The sequence below is a fragment of the Chenopodium album genome, chromosome 6 (assembly GCF_948465745.1).
Source record: "Chenopodium album chromosome 6, dcCheAlbu1.1, whole genome shotgun sequence".
Classification (NCBI taxonomy): domain Eukaryota; kingdom Viridiplantae; phylum Streptophyta; class Magnoliopsida; order Caryophyllales; family Amaranthaceae; genus Chenopodium; species Chenopodium album.
In genome coordinates this window covers 25573200-25593855 of record NC_137839.1, presented here as the reverse complement: position 1 = coordinate 25593855, position 20656 = coordinate 25573200, and the positions used below count along the sequence as shown (strand labels likewise).

At 34.7% G+C, this 20656-nt stretch overlaps 2 protein-coding genes across 2 annotated transcripts; both read left to right on the top strand.

The window, feature by feature from the left end:
* Positions 1 to 10305: 10305 nt before the first annotated feature.
* Positions 10306 to 11931, top strand: LOC145636828 (uncharacterized). Its single transcript, XM_081688370.1, has 2 exons — positions 10306 to 11179; positions 11297 to 11931. The coding sequence occupies exons 1-2, from the start codon at positions 10306 to 10308 to the stop codon at positions 11929 to 11931; spliced, it is 1509 nt and encodes a 502-aa protein (XP_081544496.1).
* Positions 11932 to 14640: 2709 nt separating this feature from the next.
* On the top strand, positions 14641 to 16628 carry LOC145636827 (uncharacterized). The gene is made up of 2 exons (XM_081688368.1): positions 14641 to 15015; positions 16587 to 16628. Exons 1-2 carry the CDS (start codon positions 14641 to 14643, stop codon positions 16626 to 16628), a joined length of 417 nt encoding a protein of 138 aa, XP_081544494.1.
* Positions 16629 to 20656: the final 4028 nt, after the last annotated feature.

Sequence of the window (20656 nt, the reverse complement as noted above, 5' to 3'; positions counted from 1 at the left end):
ATGGGGGGTATAATGGTAAGGGTATAATGGTAAATAAACATTTTCAGGGATATATATGTCATGACACTATTCATAAGAGTATTCTCCCACTTTTTATAAGGTAGGGATAAACATAAATATGTATGAGTAATAAGTGCATTAAATAAAAGGAAATTTTGAATTTTTGTACCTCAAAAATGGACCCTATTGACTTTTCGTACCAGTTTAAAATTTTATATTACTTTGGTACCCATTAGAGCTGGTTATTGGTTAGGGTAGCCCAATGATAATAAGGTCAGGACCATGCTTAAAGGACTTTTAAGTTTTAATGAACAAAGCTTTTAACGCACGGGGTCCTTATTGGGTAGGGTCAATATAGGGTCTGAATGTTTTTCCAATTTAATAAACAAATAGACAATGTAAAAGTAATTACATAAATAAATTTGTATTCGTATACACTTAATAATGACTTTGCTTAATATTTATTTTAATTGATATTTTATTGGCCCGCCCATTACCGACCCGCTATTGACCCACGACCCGCATTGGCCCGATCCTCTATTGACACTATAAAATGTGACCCTCTTTCTCCTGACCCGCACCGACCCTGACCCGCCCAATAACCAGGTCTAGTACCTATCAAATTTAAAAATTATAGGTTTTGATACCTCTGTCCATGTTGTGTTAACTTTTCTGTTAGTAGGGCCCAGTCATAAACAAACCACCTCCCAACCACCCTTAGCCCCCTCCCCCCTCCTTGTGCGGCTGCCGGCAACCCCAAGAACAACTGCCACCTCCCAGCAAACCTTAGCCCTCCCTGTACGGTTGCTGGCAACCCTGAGAACAACCTTCCAGCCACCAAAACACCGATTATTACCACGCCGAAAACTACCTTCCAGCCACCAAAACATCGATTACCAGGCATGCAACCCACCAAAACAACCTGCCGCCGCGGCCAGGCCAAAGCCCAGCCACTACAGTCGACCCTCTACGGTCATACACGCAGCCTAGTAACCACAGTCGCCGACAATTGGGCTTCGATTCTAACATACTCCAGCCTCCATGACTAATTTTGAAGGGGTTTCTATCGGATTTCACCGGTGGAAAGCCCCAACCATTTCTTAGGTTATTATAATGTCTCTCTTGAAAGAAAAATGTTTATCTCCTTCGAAAGACAAGGTTTTTATTTTCATCTCCCACAAAAGATAAGGTTTTACGAAGTCCTTTGAAAGACAAGGTTTTATTTATGTTTAATTTGGTCTCCCACTGTGCGGGGCTATGATTGATTATGACTCGAATTCGAGTCACGAAATCAGCACAAGAATTTACTTTCTCACAAAATTGCGAAGCGACGATAGATCCGCTCAAAAAGTTGTATGAGACAACGAATCCAGAATGTGTCGAATTGTTATATTTATGTATTTAGATTCTTAGCCCTTTCCCGATTAATTCCTGTTTGATTTTTTTAGTTTCATTTTCATTATTGTTAATTATTGTCAATTTGTAGATGTCATATGACTTTATTAATTAATGAAATTTAGTGTCCTTTAGGACTTCTTTAATATATATATAAACTTTCTCCTTATAACACACACATTCCCGATCTACATATATACCTACACTAAAATAGTCTTTTTAGAGGGAATTTTCCCTTCTTAACTTTACTTTATATATAATATTTTTGTAATATTATTGTAGGCGTCGCTCGAAGTGCGCCTACGTTAAAGCATGTTGTGAATATGCTTGGCACTCATAGGAAGTGGGAATTGACATTACGATTAGGGACACCGATTAGGGACAAATAAAGTAGGGAGCCGCCAACAAGTTTTTAAGGAACTTGTAAACCGTTCACGGATCATAAAAGGCAACCACGAATAAGGGACAACGAAGGCAACAACGATTGACTCGTGAAGGTTACACCCCATTCATAATCCATGAGATTACTAACTCCATATGGTTCGGAACCACGAAAGGAGGATCGGGGATGATGGTACGAAGTGAGTCATGGAGTCACATTCGCCCGTATTGGCCTCTACTCGATTCTTATAGTGAAAAGTGATTCCTGCGATCTCAAAGGCATACAAACAAAATATTCAATTTGCTCCAAACTATTATTAAGCTAAATTGGTTGAATATTAATGCAACATATAATTCTAAAATATTAGTGATCACTTGGTTTAATAACAAGATTAAAAGGAACCTAAATAGGTTGTCCAAATTATCTTATTAGGCGTGATTTTCAATTACATATTCCCTTTAAACATGCAATATGGTGATCATAACACTAATAGAATAAACATTAATATTGGAAGCAATTCAACAATAATAGCGTTAGTCAAATTAAATATAAAATAACCCTAATCATGATACTAGCAATATTAAAATAAAATAAGAGTAATTAAATTAATTAATTACTCACATTCCACACGTTCCTTTAAATTGCTACATCATGAATAAACTGTTAGTAACTTCAATTAAAATATAAATCAAATCGAAAGAATTAAATTAAATAAAAAGTAGAGTTGATTTAGTCCAAACCCTCAGTTAATTCTACCTTTTCACACCTTGGTTTTAAGTATAAAACTTTGGGTATTGTGTGAACTCCTTGGAGTGCTTAAGGGAAGGAATGAAAGAATAGGGAGGCTAGTGTTTAGGCTAAAGAGGGAGAAGAAAATTATTTTATGATCAAACTTGTTGATGATTGCAAAAGGGGTGATATGACCTCTATTTATAGAGAAAAAAGAGGGGTCGAATCAAGAAAAGATAAGAATTCGAATCGGATAAAACTCTTGCGATAGACAGCAGTTTTTGCGGTTTTTGTTTTTATCATATCTTTTGATCCAGAAATCGGAATAAGATAAATAAGATATCGTTGGAACGCTCTTGAAGTCTAATTTTTAACCCAATTAAAATCAGATTAAAATATTTTTCAGAATAAAAGATATGGCCGAAATAAAGAGACGGTGTCAGATTTGGATAGAGTTTGACATTTTATTCATATCTTTTCCGTTATAGCTCGGAATTGATATTATAATATATCATTGGAAAGATAATTTCAAGGGCTATCCAACCATATAAAATTTGGATAAAAAATATGAGGCACAAAAATCATATCTGACTATCTTTGAACATCTTTCAATTCGGATATAATTAGGACTTTCAAAAAAAGAGTTTTATTCAATTTAAAACTCTTTAATCTTATCTTTTCAAAAAGGATAATTAAGATCTTTTAGAAACTTATAGAAGCTTCCAATTAATCCTAATTGGTTTAGGAATTGGATCAAATAATTTGGACCCTCCACATGATCATTGGATCGTAGGTAAGGTGGGCTTAGGTTCGGTTTGGGCTCAGTTAATATTTTGGCCATAACTTATTCGTTATAACTCAGATTTGGGCTTATAATATATCGTTGGAAAGATCTTTTAAATCCCCATCCAACTATTTAATCATTAGACCCATATTATGGACCAAAATAAACTGGAATAAATGTTTTTATAAAAAGGACACGAAATAATTGATTTTAAAGGACACGAAATGAATTATTTTGGGTTTAAAGGCACGAAAAGAGAAAAATAAGTTATGGTTTGGGGAAATGGGCTGGGAATTGGGTTGGTTTATGAATTGGAAATATGGATTCAAGCACTCCAAGATTAAATACTTAACCCGACCAATAATGGCGGTGAAAGGTTGTTCATCATCGGGTTTGGTTTTGGGGAGACATTTTTAGGTGTCTACAATTATTAAATTGTCTAGGAACTCTATTATTTGATTAGTCTCTTGAACTGTGCGGCCGCTTGTAAAAGAACAAAGTAAACCTTATAATATTGATCGAGTAACCCCTGTAATACTGGCCAAGTAATCCCTAGAACACTGATCGAGTACCCCTTTAACTGATGAAGTAACCCCTTTTACTGATGAAGTAACCCTTGTGTAACATAGACCAAAAACCCTATAACAATAACGAAGTAATCTCCATGGTGGCCAACCACATATAAGAATTTGTGTTATTTGATGATTTATTGTTATAATTAATGTAACTTTTGAGTTACATTATTCTGGATACTTCTACATTTGAATTTCAAACACCAATTTTTAAAAACCGAGCATGGCTCGGGAAAAATCTAGTCTAGTCTATAAAAAGGCTTTACTTTCAAAGGAACGATGCCACGTGACACTATTTGTTGAATAATTTAGAGAATTGTGGACTAAATACATGTTAATTAATTAATTACTTAGGAAATGGTGTTGTAATTAATTAAATAAGATTATTAGAGCAATTTCCTTGGTTGAAAGGAACAAGAGCCTCGGTGAAGAGGAAGGTAACACAACAAATAAGAATGAACTAATAAAGAGTAGTGTTGTACTGCCGCCCGATCAGCCGCCCGGTCAGGGTGGTGCTCGCCCGACCAGGCGCGAGAAGGTGTCAGATTTCGTCACTCAGGATAGCCCGATCGGGCGGTGGCCGGCCCGATCGGGCGCGGGTCAAATGCAATTTGTGAGTGACGGTTATTCTCGAAAGTCTTGTACAGTTATTCTTGAAAGTCTTGGACGGTTTGACTTTGTTTTGTTTCTCTAATATAAATATGTTGATAAAAACATATGATGTCAGGACTTTTAAGAAGATAAAGGGGAGGTTCTTCATTTTCTTCATGGGAATTTGAGGAAAATAATTAGTTCCTTTATTTTTCTTGAAATCAATTTGCAAGTTTATTTATCTTCGTCATAATTAATCTAAGTTTGATTACATTAGATCACAAACATACTACACACTGTTGTGATTGTCTTCGTTGTATCTCCTAGTAATTTCGTGATACCCAATGTGTAAATTCAGGGTCGAAATATTACTTTGGGAAACTGATTTCGTTCAGGCCTCGAAGTGTTAATTTGTTCAATTTCGTGTCATTTTTGTGACCCGGTAACCAATTTCCCCAACAATCCAAAGTAATAATATTCTACAAAGATGACATGGTGTAAGAATTGTATTATAATTTCCATAATTTGGACAAATCAAGAGGAGTGGTTTTACGAAGATGGTAAAAGTTTATAGTTGCATTTTTGGTGTCATCTCTTGGAGTGGTGTTTATTCTCAAAGTTAATGTAGGAAAAAGACGAGTCTTTGGAGGCCACAAGGAAGAGGATCAAGCGGAAGAATGTTTTGTTCGGTACCATTAAATTGATGCAATTCGCGGTAATTCATTGTTGTTTTATCCATGGCGAATTGGTTAGTATTTCTAATTTTCTATATTTTTATATTGTTTTCCATGCTTGAAATGATGAGTAGTTTAATTCATTGTTTGATTTTATTTTATGATTATTTAGCATGGATGATTTATTATCAATTATGTTTTATTTGATGATGACTTTTTATAGAAAGTATTAACATGTATGTCGTTATGTTAATTGATATTGATTATATATATTGGTTTTATATATGCAAATTGTTATTCATGGATTAATGACTATCAAGGATAATCAATGTGGCAAAGTTGTGCTTTAATAAAGTATTTTATTAGTCTATGCATGGTAAAATTTATTTGTAGCTCTCAATGCATCATGCGGTAATGACTAATGGCCACGGTAATTAATATTATTTTTGAGGTAATTCAAATGTCTTGATTTAATTCAAGTGATATTTATTTCAATAGGTCATGAAGTTTTTCATGTGTATAGTATGTTATATATTATTGTTTATTTAATTTATTCAAGTTTTTGAATTTATTGTTTTATTTTACAAGACCATGATTTATTTTATGTTTTATTTTGTTGTCTTGTGTAATTATTTTGTGTAATTTTTTCATACTATTTCAGTTGTATAAGTGTGTGTATATGAAACAAATTTGATGGCAAAGAGGAGTTTGTCAAATTTGTATATATGTTGTATTAATTCTTATGCATGAAACTGATTTTGGTTTATGATAAATGAGATAGATTAATTTATCTTTCGTGATGTCCATGTTTTGGAGGAAGAATTTAATTCTTGATTATCATGATGATAGGATAAATGTTTTTACAAAATATATGTTTATTTTGTTGGTTTGAATATGTCATGTTATGTTGGGGTTAAGCAAACCAAGTTATGACATATTTGTTTATTTATTTTATTTCATTGGTTTTATCATGTTATTAATGTTTGTTTATTTTTAATTCTCTCATTTAATCCAATGTTGAATAAGTTAATTTATTGCTTGATTAAGTGCATATGTAGCACACCTTCCTTAGGCAATATGAAGTGTTAAGCAACTATGATTGATGTTTTTCAAATATGTTGCTATGTTTATTTATTGTGTTCTAAGGATGAAGCCTAGACATATTTAAAAATTCTATAAAGTGAAGTAGAGTTGCAAACTAACAGAAAGATTATAAAATTTTGAGAAACTATATAGGAGGTGAATACTATAAGCCAAGTTATTTCCAATCTAAAGGTTTAGTACATGAAATTACCGCGGAATTTACACCAAAATAAAATGGTGTAGCGGAAAGGAAGAATACAACACTAGAAGAAATGATTAATTCTATGTTGTCATATTCGGTTTTAAGTGATGGGTTTTTGGGTGAAGCCGTTTTAACGGCTTGTTACGTGTTAAATCGTGTTCCCATTAAAGGGAAGGATGTTACCCCATATGAGCTATGGTATAAAAGGAAACCAAACTTGATTTATCTCAAAGTTTGGGGTTGTAAGGCAATTGTAAAAGTGTTGGAACCTAAATATAAAAGTTAAGTGAATGAGGAGTTGAATGCATTTTATAGGATATGCGGTGCATAGCAAATCCTATAGTTTCTATGTAATAGAGAAAATGGCTTTTGGTCGGTTCACACCACCATTGAGTCAAGGAATGCATGGTTTGATTAAAATAGATTTTCTTTGATTCCTAGATCAAAGGATGTAACTCTGAATACCAAAGCTGAAAGTTTTGATCAAGGTTTCATTGATCAAGAGATGGATGACCAAACTCATTTAGAGGAGGCATCTACATCATCATCACAACTTAAGGAGAAGTAAGAGGGCAAGGTAGGAAATATCCTTTGGCCTGGACTAATATATGTACTTAGTTGAAGGATCAAGAAAAAAAAATGTTTTTACACAATTTCCATACAATTTTAGTGTGGAAGGTGATCCTTTGACCTATGATGAGGCTATGAAGTCTCGGGATGTTCCATTTTGGAATGTAGGAAGTAATTAATGATAAGATGAAATCTATCATGGGAAACAACACTTGGGTATTAGTTAATTTACCACCTAGTTTAAACCAATAGTGTAATACCCCAAATTTTGGAGTATTAATTTTGGAGTATTTTTAGTCAACGATTTCTTTTCAAAAATAAATAAATAAACTTTAAAACTAATTATTATTATTTTCAAATTGTAAAAATTATTATTATTATTATTTTCGGATTTGATTAAAAAAAATATAATAAAAATAAAAACTGATTTTGGATAACATACAGAGATTGGTTTGAAAGCTGATAAAAAGGAATTTTGAAAATATGTTTACAGAGTTTATGTAACAAACTCAAGATAAGTTTGACCCTTATCTTGTGAAATTTCTAGAATGCTAAACAACTCAAATTATATAAAGCCCCCTTAACCTAAAAAAAATAAACAAAAAAATAATAAAAAAATAAAACGAATGATGATGGATTAATGATGATGGATTTGGGTTTTAGTGGAATTTTGGGATTTTGGTGATGATGATGGACGAATGATGATGGTGAATGGTGATGATGATGATGGTGGAGATGATGATGATATAATACGATCCATCTAACTCTATAATTAGTTGTTTATATTTTGTTTTTGGGGTGTCTAGATTATGGATTGTGATAAATTAATCACACCCTCAATTTTTTTTTATATATAGTCGTATAATTATCTAACTTAGAATTCGTTTATTTGTAGACGGAGGCTACTAAGTGAACGTTACGGAGGTTAATTACCTTGAGTTTTTACGCACGATCAAGGTAATTTTCAATGTCCATCATCTTTAGAATCCCGTTAGGAAATTATTTTGAAATATTATGTGTCAAATACGTGCTTATGTAATTATATGTGATGAGTGTGCTATCGTATGATATTATGGAATCCTATATTATATATGAGTTTTATATTTTGTGTACTAGTATATGTAATTTCGAAAAATATGATTATTTGTCATCGTATGAGTTTTTTTTATATAATCTTGGGTAGTGGATGATTGATTATACGTGATTGATGGTCTATATGTCATGTAGGATGACTATGGTCTAATAATACTGAAATTGAAGTATTGTTACTTGAAATTAAATTGATTTGTGCAATACTTGTGTACAGTGTAATTGGATGATATAATCTAATAAAATGTACAGTGAAATTTAATTTAAGAAGGGAAATGAAACCCGAAAGGGTGAAGAACAGGTTGCCCACTAGTAGTTATGGTTGCTACTAGTTGGTTTAAATTATTGTATATTGCTGTTAGTCTTCCTCCTAATCACTGGGTATTAGTGAGGGGTGTGCACACTACGGACATTCTGTTTTATTTTATGGCCAATTGGGGTTACGCGCGACCCTCTGTAAAGTAGGTGGTGACTGGGACTAGTCCCGGTTTACTGGCGTTCTCTTTCCCTTTCTTAAATAAAGTAATAATATGTTATGTGACTATTTGAACTTGGTTGAGTATTAAAATATTTATGAGACTATATTATGTATAAAATGTTTTGAACTAAAATTATTTATTTTACGGGATGGAGTTGGAATTACTCAGTTTATCTGATTTTTGGGAGTTTCTCTTTTTTCTTGTTTCTGATTTATTTTGCAGGTTGGTAAAAAGGGTACTCGGTTATGTGTGAGGAGACGTTAGAATAATCACGTAGCTAAGACAATTTATTTTATTCTCGAATTTAATTATTTCCTCTTAATTATTAGTTTCTAAATAATTGAAATTTTGATGTAATGACTATTTTATTTTGCCACAACTTAGACCACTTAGTTATTTAAATATTATGTTATTTTTGCTTTGCATTTATTTTCTACGGAAAATAAGTGTAGCAGTAACACTCCCAGAGTTCGATGGTTGGGTTTTTGAAAGTTAAAGGTTACTCTTATTGTTTTAAAGACTCGAATTTTGGGGGTGTTACAAATTGGTATCAGAGCCAAGGTTTTTCAAAATTTAGGGACTAAAATGAATTAAATTAAAGATTTAGGTTTAAAATTTGTACATAAGTTTAAAATTGATTTAAGCTTAGGAAAGTCGTGAGTGTGGGAATCACGATAAGGGATTTTTGTGTTTTATAGTACTTTTATTTAATACTTATTATGTGATTATTTACTTTCTTTTATTAGATGGTACGAGTGCTTAAAACTGCGAGAAAGTCGAGTGCTAGGAAGAGTACACATTTATTACCTGATTCTCCTTACGGGATTCGTATGAATTATAATGAAAATATTCGACATTACGTGTACCGCTTAAATCTCTACATTGAGCACTTTCATTACAATATACTTGGGGGCCAATCTGATTATCTCACTCCAGAGAGGCGATCTCAAATCCTTCTACACACGTTAATTGGGAAGGGACCCTATGCTCAACTTACAAAGAAGTATGTTGACTTATACATTAATGGTAAATTGAATGATAAGTATTATTATGATGAATAATGGATCCCTACTGTGGACTACCTTGAGAAGGCAATGATGGAAGCCAAGCGAGACTTTGACTATAACTTGGATGATGATGAGGAGGATGAGCCCCAGGAAGGTGAAGCTCGTGAGAGTCAAGGGGAAAATAGTAATTGAATTATTTTTTTTTTTAAAGCTACGTTTAGTTTATTTGGTTAAAATTTTTATATATTAGTTTTACAAATAAAAGCTAGTTTCTTATGACTAGAAACTATAGTTTTGGTTTATTTGTAACTAGTAGTTTATTGAGCTATTTAGTACTAGTATTTTATTTCAAAGACGATTTTCATTCTCTTCTGGTTTTGTAATAAAATAATTTTGATTAATATATTTATACCTTGCTATTTTATGATTATTAATAAAAATCAATTCATTTTTTTTCTATCTATTGTATTTATATAGGACAAAGCTCTTATTTTCTCATGCTTACTTTAGTCAAGACTAGTAATGACTTGGTCGGGTGATAGTGAAATCACAAAGCAATGCGCGAATTTATAGTCTAATGCTAAGTTGATGCATTATTTGGTTTGGAATTTGGCCGACTCTTTGAATGCAATTGAGATTTAATAAATCGCTTAATTCTTGTCTCTATATGTGCTGATGTGTTACATGAAAGCATGTCGTGGTTGATGATTTAATTGCAATTCACACGATCTAAATAAGTCGCGTTAAAATGTGTATGGTGGTAACACCAGTGTTGAAATTGTGCAGACTGTGTATGCAAAATTACCATGTTTACACCAGGTCTTGTTGGAGAAGAATTGCACAAATGGCCGAGACTCCTGAACAACTTGCTGCTAGGTTAAGAGCTCTTGAGCAAATGAACCAGAACCTTGGAATGTTGTTGCAAAATCAGCTGAATAACAACAACAACCACAACAATAATGACAACGACCCTCAAGCAGCTATGGCTAAGAAACTTGCTGCATTGAAACCTCCGCTATTTATGGGGAAGGAAGATCCCATGTTGGTTGAGAACTGGGTATGTGACTTTGACAAGATTTTCACTGCTGCTGGTACCCCTGATGCTCAGAAGGTGGATCAAGCCACATTCTATTTACGTGAGGCTGTTGATATTTGGTGGGAAAATGAAGGAGCCACCATAAGAGCTCAACAGAATTTTAACTGGGAGGCTTTTAAGACAGCAATCAGGGATCGTTTCTTTCCTGAGCATATCAAGAGGCAGAAATACAGTGATTTTAGTAGGTTTAACCAAACAACTGGTATGAGTGTGCAGGAGTATGCTGAGAAATTTAATGAGTACGCAAGGTTTTGTCCTAATGTAGTGCCTGATGAGAGATCCAAGGCTCAAAAGTTTGAAGATGGACTGACTTTTAGGATCCAAAAGAAGGTGATCGGGGCTGGTACTGCCGCTACTTATAAGGAGGCCTATGATAGAGCTTGTAATATTGAAAGGATTTTGAAACGTGAGCAGGAGGTCAAGGATAGGCATAAGAGGAAAGGGAATGGTGAGAGTTCATCGAACCCTCAAGGTTATGACAAGAGACCACGCCTAGTGGGTAATAACAATGGGAATGGTGGAAATGGTCAGCAGGGAGGCCGTAACAACAACAATCAAAGCAATAATCACCGGGGCCAGGGGTAACAGAATCAGCAAGGATCTCGCAACCGACCATGCCGTAAATGTGACAAGAGCCATCCAGGACGCAACTACAATGGAGATTTGCTTACTTGCTTTGAATGTGGGGAGGTTGGTCACAAGAAATTTGAGTGCCCAAAGAAGCATAATGGCAATAATCAAGCTCAGAATGGGCAAGGTAACAACAATGGCAATAAGGGAGGTGGTTATGGGAGGAACTCAAACTACAACAACCGCTTCAACAACAACAATTCTCAGGGCCAAAATGGCAATGCTCAAGGAGGGAATGGCCAAAGAAACAACAATGGCGGAGGAAGCAACCACAATGGCAATGGTAGGACCAGTAATGGAAGAATCTTTGTCATGAACCAGAGCGAGATTGACTCTAATGCCAACGTTGTGACGGGTACCTTTCTCGTGAACTCAAAACTTGCTTCCTTACTTTTTGATTCTGGGGCATCTCATTCTTTTGTTGCCACTTCTTTCGTGAATAAACATGCTTTAAAACCTTCATCTTTGTGTCAAACCAATATAACAATTCCTTCAGGGGAGGTAGTTCCTTGTAGATCCCTATACCAAGACATTCCAGTTAACATTGCTGGAACTGAGTTGCTTGCAAACCTTATTCAGTTTGACTTAACTGACTTTGATGTGATATTGGTGATGGATTGGCTTAGCAAATATAAGGCTAGAATTTAGTGTCATACCCAAAAGGTGTCTCTTAGGGGGCCAAGGGGGAATAGAATCTCTTACCAGGGGGTTGTGTCAAAACCAGGGATCAGTATTGTGTCAGCCATGACTTTTCATTCTTATATCCGAAAGGGCTACCCTATTTATTTATGCCATGTGCAAGATGTGAGTGTAGAAGAGAAATCCATAGAGAACATTCCAGTGGTGAGAGAATTCCAAGATGTGTTTCCAGATGAAATTCCAGGGATGCCGCCGGTTAGGGAGATGGATTTCAAAATAGACTTAGTGCCTGGGATTGGAGCTATTTCTAAAGCACCATATAGAATGGCACCAGCAGAGATGAAAGAGTTGAAGGTACAGTTGGAGGAGTTGCTGGAGAAGGGTTATATAAGGCCAAGTGTGTCACCTTGGGGAGCACCGGTTTTGTTTGTGAGAAAGAAGGACGGATCCTTAAGGTTGTGTATTGACTACCGAGAGTTGAATAATGTCACTATAAAGAACAAATATCCATAACCTGGGATCGAGGACCTGTTTGATCAGCTTAAAGGTGCTGGGATCTTTTCAAAGATTGACTTGAGGACAGGATACCATCAGTTGAGGATTGTTGAGGAAGATATACCAAAGACAGCGTTTCGCACAAGATACGGACATTATGAGTTCATTGTTATGCGTTTTGGACTCACTAATGCGCCGACAGCTTTTATGGATCTCATGAATAGAACTTTTCAGCCATATTTGGATAAGTTTGTGGTGGTGTTCATAGATGATATTTTGGTGTACTCGAGGGATAGAGAAGAGCACGAAGAACATCTAAGAAAAGTGTTGGAGATTCTTAGAGAGAAGAAGTTATATGCCAAATTTTCAAAATGTGAATTTTGGCTAGAGAAGGTAGCATTTCTAGGCCATGTGATCTCCAAGGAAGGAGTTGCGGTGGACCCATCCAAGATTCGGGCAATTTTTGATTGGCCAATACCCAAAAGTGTGACCGAAGTGAGAAGTTTCTTAGGGCTTGCTGGATACTATAGGAGATTTGTACAAGACTTTTCGAGGATAGCTCAACCCTTAACAAATTTGATGAAGAAAACTACTAAGTTTCACTGGGACGAGAGGTGTGAACAATCTTTTCAAGAATTGAAGCAAAGACTCACCTCAGCACCAGTCTTAACCTTAGCATCAAGGACTGAGGGGTTTGAAATCTATAGTGACGCATCTAAGAATGGCTTTGGGTGTGTACTTATGCAACATGGGAAGGTTGTAGCTTATGCATCAAGGCAGCTCAAGCAACATGAACAGAATTACCCTACTCATGATTTGGAGCTAGGAGCTGTAGTGTTTGCTCTCAAGATCTGGAGACACTACTTGTATGGTGTGAGGTGTAAGGTGTATACGGACCATAAGAGTCTTAAATACATATTCACACAGACTCATTTGAACATGAGGCAAAGGAGATGGCTTGAGGTGCTAACCGATTACAACCCAAACATTTTGTATCACGAAGGAAAGGCGAACAAGGTAGCTGATGCTTTGAGTAGGAAGACAAGTCATACAGTGAACTTGATGATTTTAGCCAAGGAACTTTGTGAAGAATTTAGGAAGTTGAACTTGGAGGTTGTAGAGTATGGTCAGGTGAACGCTCAGTTGAATGCAATGTCAGTCAAACCTACCATATATGATGAGATTCGTGAGAAGCAAATGTTAGATAAGTGGTTGACCAAGGTGAGGAAGATGAAAGAAGAAGGAGCGACAACTGAGTTTGATGTAGATGATAATGGAACAATGAAATACAAAGGGAGATAGTGTATTCCTAAAAATGAAGATCTCAAAAGGAAGATTTTAGAAGAATCTCACAACACCCCGTACTCTATACACCTTGGAGGAGATAAGCTCTATAAAGACCTTAAGAAACATTTTTGGTGGCCAAACATGAAGCGTGAAGTAGTCGAGTTTGTGGCAAGGTGCCTTACATGTCAGCAAGTGAAGATACAACATATGAGACCTGGAGGGAAGCTGCAATCCTTAGATGTGCCAGGATGGAAGTGGGAGTCTATCTCTATGGATTTTGTGATGGGATTACCACTTACAAGGGCAGCAAAGAATGCTATTTGGGTCATAGTTGATCGTTTAATGAAAACAGCAAGATTCATAGCAATAAAGGATGCTTTGAATGTGATTCAGTTGGCAGCTGCCTATGTGAAAGAAATTGTGAAGCTACATGGAGTTTCTAAAGATATTATTTCAGACAGAGATCTAAGATTTTTATCAAAGTTCTAGGAAATGTTTCAGCAAGCATTTGGCACTATCCTAAAGTTTAGCACAGCGTTTCACCCTGCTACAGATGGACAGACAGAAAGAACAATTTAGACCTTGGAGGACATGTTGAGAGCTTGTGTGATGGACTTTGGTGGATCATGGGATGAAAGATTACCTAAGATCGATTTTTCATACAATAATAGCCATCATGCGAGTATAGGAATGGCGCCTTATGAAGCGTTGTATGGGAGAAAATGTAGGAGTCCCTTGTGTTGGAGCGATATCAGTGAGTCTTTGACTTTGGGGCCAGAAATGATTGAAGAAACAGCGAAGCAAGTTAGGCTTATCCAGGCAAACATGAAGGCAGCTCAGGATTGACAAAAGTCATATGCAGACCAGAATAGGAGAATAGTGGAATTTGAAGTTGGGGAAAAGGCTTTACTTAAGGTTTCACCTACCAAGGGAGTCATGCGGTTTGGTAGAAAAGGGAAGTTGAGTCCTAGATACATTGGCCCGTATGAAGTATTGAAGAGAGTTGGAGAGGTAGCATATCAACTAGCCTTACCCATGGAGTTAGCCAATGTTCACAATGTTTTTCATGTTTCCCAACTCCGAAAATATGTTCATGACCCTACCCATGTTATCCAACCCGAGACTATTGATCTAGATGAGACCTTAACTTTAGAAGAACGCCCTGTGAAAATTCTCGACACCAAAACGAGAAGTACCCGAAATAAGGCGGTAAAGTTAGTTAAAGTGTTATGGTCTAATCAGAATTCTGAAGAAGCGACTTGGGAAGCGGAACATGATATGAAGAAGTGCTACCCAGAACTTTTTGAGCAGGTACGCTGAGTTTCGAGGTCGAAACTCTTAAAAGGGGGGTAGAATGTAATACTAACTTATCTTTTATCGTCGTGTGAGCCTTTTTGAGAGCTAACTTTAAAGTTCGAATACGAACTTTCGTTTTAAGGGGGAGTAGATGTAATACCCCAAATTTTGGAGTATTAATTTTGGAGTATTTTTAGTCAACGATTTCTTTTCAAAAATAAATAAATAAACTTTAAAAATAATTATTATTATTTTCAAATTGTAAAAATTATTATTATTATTATTATTTTCGGATTTGATTAAAAAAAATAATAAAAATAAATAAAAATAAAAACTGATTTTGTTCATAATAAAAATAATAAAAATAAATACCGTACTTTCAATCTTTTCTCAGGTAAACTACCTCTTCTAAAAAAAAATCGAATTTTGTTTCAGTGGAATTTGGGATTTGGGTTTTAGTGGAATTTTGGGATTTTGGTGATGATGATGGACGAATGATGATGGTGAATGGTGATGATGATAATGGTGGAGATGATGATGATACAATACGATCCATCTAACTCTATAATTAGTTGTTTATATTTTGTTTTTGGGGTGTCTAGATTATGGATTGTGATAAATTAATCACACCCTCAATTTTTTTTTATATATAGTCGTATAATTATCTAACTTAGAATTCGATTATTTGTAGACGGAGGCTACTAAGTGAACGTTACGGAGGTTAATTACCTTGAGTTTTTACGCACGATCAAGGTAATTTTCAATGTCCATCATCTTTAGAATCCCGTTACGAAATTATTTTGAAATATTATGTGTCAAATACGTGCTTATGTAATTATATGTGATGAGTGTGCTATCGTATGATATTATGGAATCATATATTATATATGAGTTTTCAATTTTGTGTACTAGTATATGTAATTTCGAAAAATATGATTATTTGTCATCATATGAGTTTTTTTTATATAATCTTGGGTAGTGGATGATTGATTATACGTGATTGATGGTCTATATGTCATGTAGGATGACTATGGTCTAATAATACTGAAATTGAAGTATTGTTACTTGAAATTAAATTGATTTGTGCAATACTTGTGTACAGTGTAATCGGATGATATAATCTAATAAAATGTACAGTGAAATTTAATTTAAGAAGGGAAATGAACTCGAAAGGGTGAAGAACAGGTTGCCCACTAGTAGTTATGGTTGCTACTAGTTGGTTTAAATTATTGTATATTGCTGTTAGTCTTCCTCCTAATCACTGGGTATTAGTGAGGGGTGTGCACACTAGGGACATTCTATTTTATTTTATGGCCAATAAGGGTTACGCGCGACCCTCTGTAAAGTAGGTGGTGATAGGGACTAGTCCCGGCTTACTGCCGTTCTCTTTCCCTTTCTTAAATAAAGTAATAATATGTTATATGACTATTTGAACTTGGTTGAGTATTAAAATATTTATGAGACTATATTATGTATAAAATGTTTTGAACTAAAATTATTTATTTTACGGGATGGAGTTGGAATTACTCAGTTTATCTGATTTTTGGGAGTTTTCTCTCTTTTCTTGTTTCTGATTTATTTTGCAGGTTGGTAAAAAGGGTCCTCGGTTACGTGTGAGGAGACGTTAGAATAATCACGTAGCTAAGACAATTTATTTTATTCTCGAATTTAATTATTTCCTCTCAATTATTGGTTTCAAAATAATTGAAATTTTGAAGTAACGACTATTTTATTTTGCCACAACTTAGACCTCTTAGTTATTTAAATATTATGTTATTTTTGCTTTGCATTTATTTTCTACGGAAAATAAGTGTAGCAGTAACACTCTCAGAGTTCGATGGTTGGGTTTTTGAAAGTTAAAGGTTACTCTTATTGTTTTAAAGACTCGAATTTTGGGGGTGTTACAAATAGGGTGCAAATGGATCTTCAAAAGAAATTGAAGATTGATAGAACTGTTAAAAGGTTCAAGGCCCAGTTAGTGGCATAAGGAATATGCACCTGTAACTAGAATCTCAACAATTAGATGGTTAATTGCATTTGCAGCAATTAAAATTCTAGTGATCCATCAAATGGATGTCAAGACTGTGTTCTTGAATGGAGATTTGGAAGAAAAGATTTATGTGCGACAATCGGTAGAGTTTGTTGTGGAAGGCCAATAGGCAAAAGTTTGCAAGTTATTTAAATCAATGTATAGGCACCTAAGCAATGATATCAAAGTTTGATGGGGTAGTGTTGTTAAATGGTTTTATGATTAACAATTTTAGACAAATGTGTGTATAGCAAATTTGATGACAACGGTCAAAGTGTCAAAATTTTTCTATATGTAGATGACATGTAAGTATTTGGACAGAACAGATTTGTCACAAATTGAAATGAGAAAGTTCTTCCTTAGTTCATTGTTTTCCATGAAAGACATGGAAAGAGGATGTCATCTTGGGCATAAGAATAAAGAAAGATAAAAGGGAAGTTGATTTTGTCACAATCTCATTATATTGAGAATGTGCTCAAGAAATACAATGTTAATAAAGGTTCGACCTTTCTTTATTCAACACCTATGGATCCTAGCATAAAGTTATTACCTAGTAATGTTTATGCAGTTTTCACAACTGGAATTTGCTAGAGTTATAGGATGTTTTGTTGTATTTCATGACAAGTACTAGACCTGATATAGCTTATGCTGTTGGTCAGTAGTAGTGGTTTCACTAGTAACTTTAGAATACTACATTGACAAACGGTTCATTGTTTGTTGAAGTACTTGAATAAAACCATGGATAATGATATTGTGGATATCCTTCGGTTGTTGAAGGATATTCGGATGCAAGTTGGATCTCAAATAGAGATCATTCATTCACAAGTGGATGGGTATTCCCATATGGGGGAGGTGCCATTTTATGGGCATCTAAGAAGCATATTAACTTGCATTGCGGATTCTATAAGACATTAAAGTTCATTGCATTACATTCCGCCGATAAAGAAGCAGAATGGTTAAGGGTTTTAATGCATAATGAGATTTGTTTATTGGAAAAGTCAATATCACTAATAGTGATGAATTGTGATAACAATGTAATTTTTGGCTAAGGCATATAGCCGAGTGTAAAATGGCGAGTCAAGGTATATTGATGTAAGGTTTAGTTACATCAAGGACTTAACAGGGATAGTGTAAAAACTATTGTTTATTTTCGTACGAAGTTAAATCTCGCCACTTGCTTTAAAAAGCATGGGTTAGAGATGTTAATAAATGGATGACAATCTTTTTGAGATTGGAGCCCTATGTGATCACAATTAGGAGAATCTCAACTTAGCGCCCAATATGACGTTGGGTCTTAAGTTCAACGAGATTAATTCTTTTAGTTGATGATTAGAAACTTGTTTAATCATCCAAGGTTAAGTTCCAGTTTTCTGTGATGAAAAGAGGTTGTTTTAACTTAATATAATTCCTGATATACTGCTCGGTCACAGGAGCAAGTTGGAAGTCTACCTATATAACTACGAAGTTTAGCCGCTTCAAGAAGCTATTGGAGCATAGCTTTGAAGTACTTACGAAAAGATAGGGACGCATGGCTTTACGTGTCAAGTATTAATGTAATCAAGTAATGTATCTTGTGTGTGTAATATCTTCATGAATCCAATATGTATTGCTTTTGGTTCAATCGTTTTACGACACCGAATGGATACGGGTTCTTGGAATGTGTATTGCACTAAGGGGAAGTTCAAGTCTTTGTACACTTTCAATTATGCACGAGATTGTCTTTATGATGATGATGTTTTGCAAAGAGTCTAGGTTTATACTCTAAATGGGAAAGGATTGATGAATAATTTAGAGTATTGTGGACTAAATACATGTTAATTAATTAATTACTTAGGCAATGGTGTTGTAATGAATTAAATAAGATTATTAGAGCAATTTCCTTGGTTGAAAGGAACAAGAGCCTCGGTGAAGAGGAAGGTAACACAACAAATAAGAATGAACTCATAAAGAGTAGTGTTGTACTGCCGCCAGATCAGCCGCCCGGTCAGGGTGGTGCTCGCCTGACCGGGCGCGAGAAGATGTCAGATTTCGTCACTCAGGATAGCCCGATCGGGCGCGGGTCAAATGCAATTTGTGAGTGACGGTTATTCTCGAAAGTCTTGTACAGTTATTCTTGAAAGTCTTGGACGGTTTGGCTTTGTTTTGTTGCTCTAATATAAATATGTGATAAAAACATATGATGTCAGGACTTTTAAGAAGATAAAGGGGCGGTTCTTCATGGGAATTTGAGGAAAATAATTAGTTCCTTTATTTTTCTTGAAATCAATTTGCAAGTTTATTTATCTTCATCATAATTAATCTAAATTTGATTACATTAGATCACAAACATACTACACACTGTTGTGATTGTCTGTGTTGTATCTCCTAGTAATTTTGTGATACCTGGTGTGTAAATTCAGGGTCGAAATATTACTTTGAGAAACTGATTTCGTTCAGGCCTCGAAGTGTTAATTTGTCCAATTTCGTGTCATTTTTGTGACCCGATAATCAATTTCCCCAACACTATTCAAATTATATGCGCCACATATCACTTTTTTTTAATTTTAATTTTTATATTTTATTTTTTATCTCGTAACCTCCAACATATAAAAATGATACATTTACCATCTCAACCAACTTTTATTAATGTTTTAAGTTTCACATAACATTATTTCTACATATTCCTTTCATTTATGAAGTAAATTAGAGGTTATATTATTTATTTTCACAAGATTAAAAAATAAATACTTATGAGGTAAAAAAAAAGTGACACTCGAGGCACCGCCCAGACCACACTAGTTATATCATATAGCCAATAGAGGATATCATCCGGCCAATAGATGATATCATAGACACAATCATAAACGATATCATATATGGCTATTATCCAACCATGATATTACATAGCCAATAGAGGATATCATCCAGCTAATAAAGGATATCATATACACAATCATAAACAATATCATATAACTAATAGAGAATATCATTCAACCATAATATCATATAGACAATAAGGATATCATCCAACTAATGGAGGATATATATAATTTGTTTGAAGATATGTATAATATGTTTGATAATATGTATAACAATGTTGGAACCTCCATTGAAGTGTTCGTACTAAGGTCATGAGCATAACATAACTTGCTCATTTCTCAACCAAAATACATGCATATGTTATCAAAATGCTCACAATGCAACATACAATCATATGGGATAATCAATTTCAACAATTATACATCATATAAGAAAGCCCCAAATTTATTTTTGGGCCTTTTTCAAAAAATCTGAAAATCTTAGGCTTTCTCTCTTTTTCCGCCATGGATGACCTCGCTATTCTCCTTCGCTATAACCACCACCAACTTGTTATCGGATGAAAACTTGTTCTTCATCGCAAGAAGATGACGGTGATCTCATATTTTCTCGAGTCTCGAAAGACAAATACTTTGTGTTTTAACAAAGCACCAACCAAGGTCACAGGACTAGCCATTTCTAATTTTTAGATTTGTGAAAATTTGTTTTTCCACTTCTTATCTTCGATAAACGCCTTAGTCCATATCACAATGATAGTATAAATTTTATCAATCCTACAAGATTTGTTTCGTTGTCTTTTACAACTTATAACATACTCAAGGTAACTTCAAT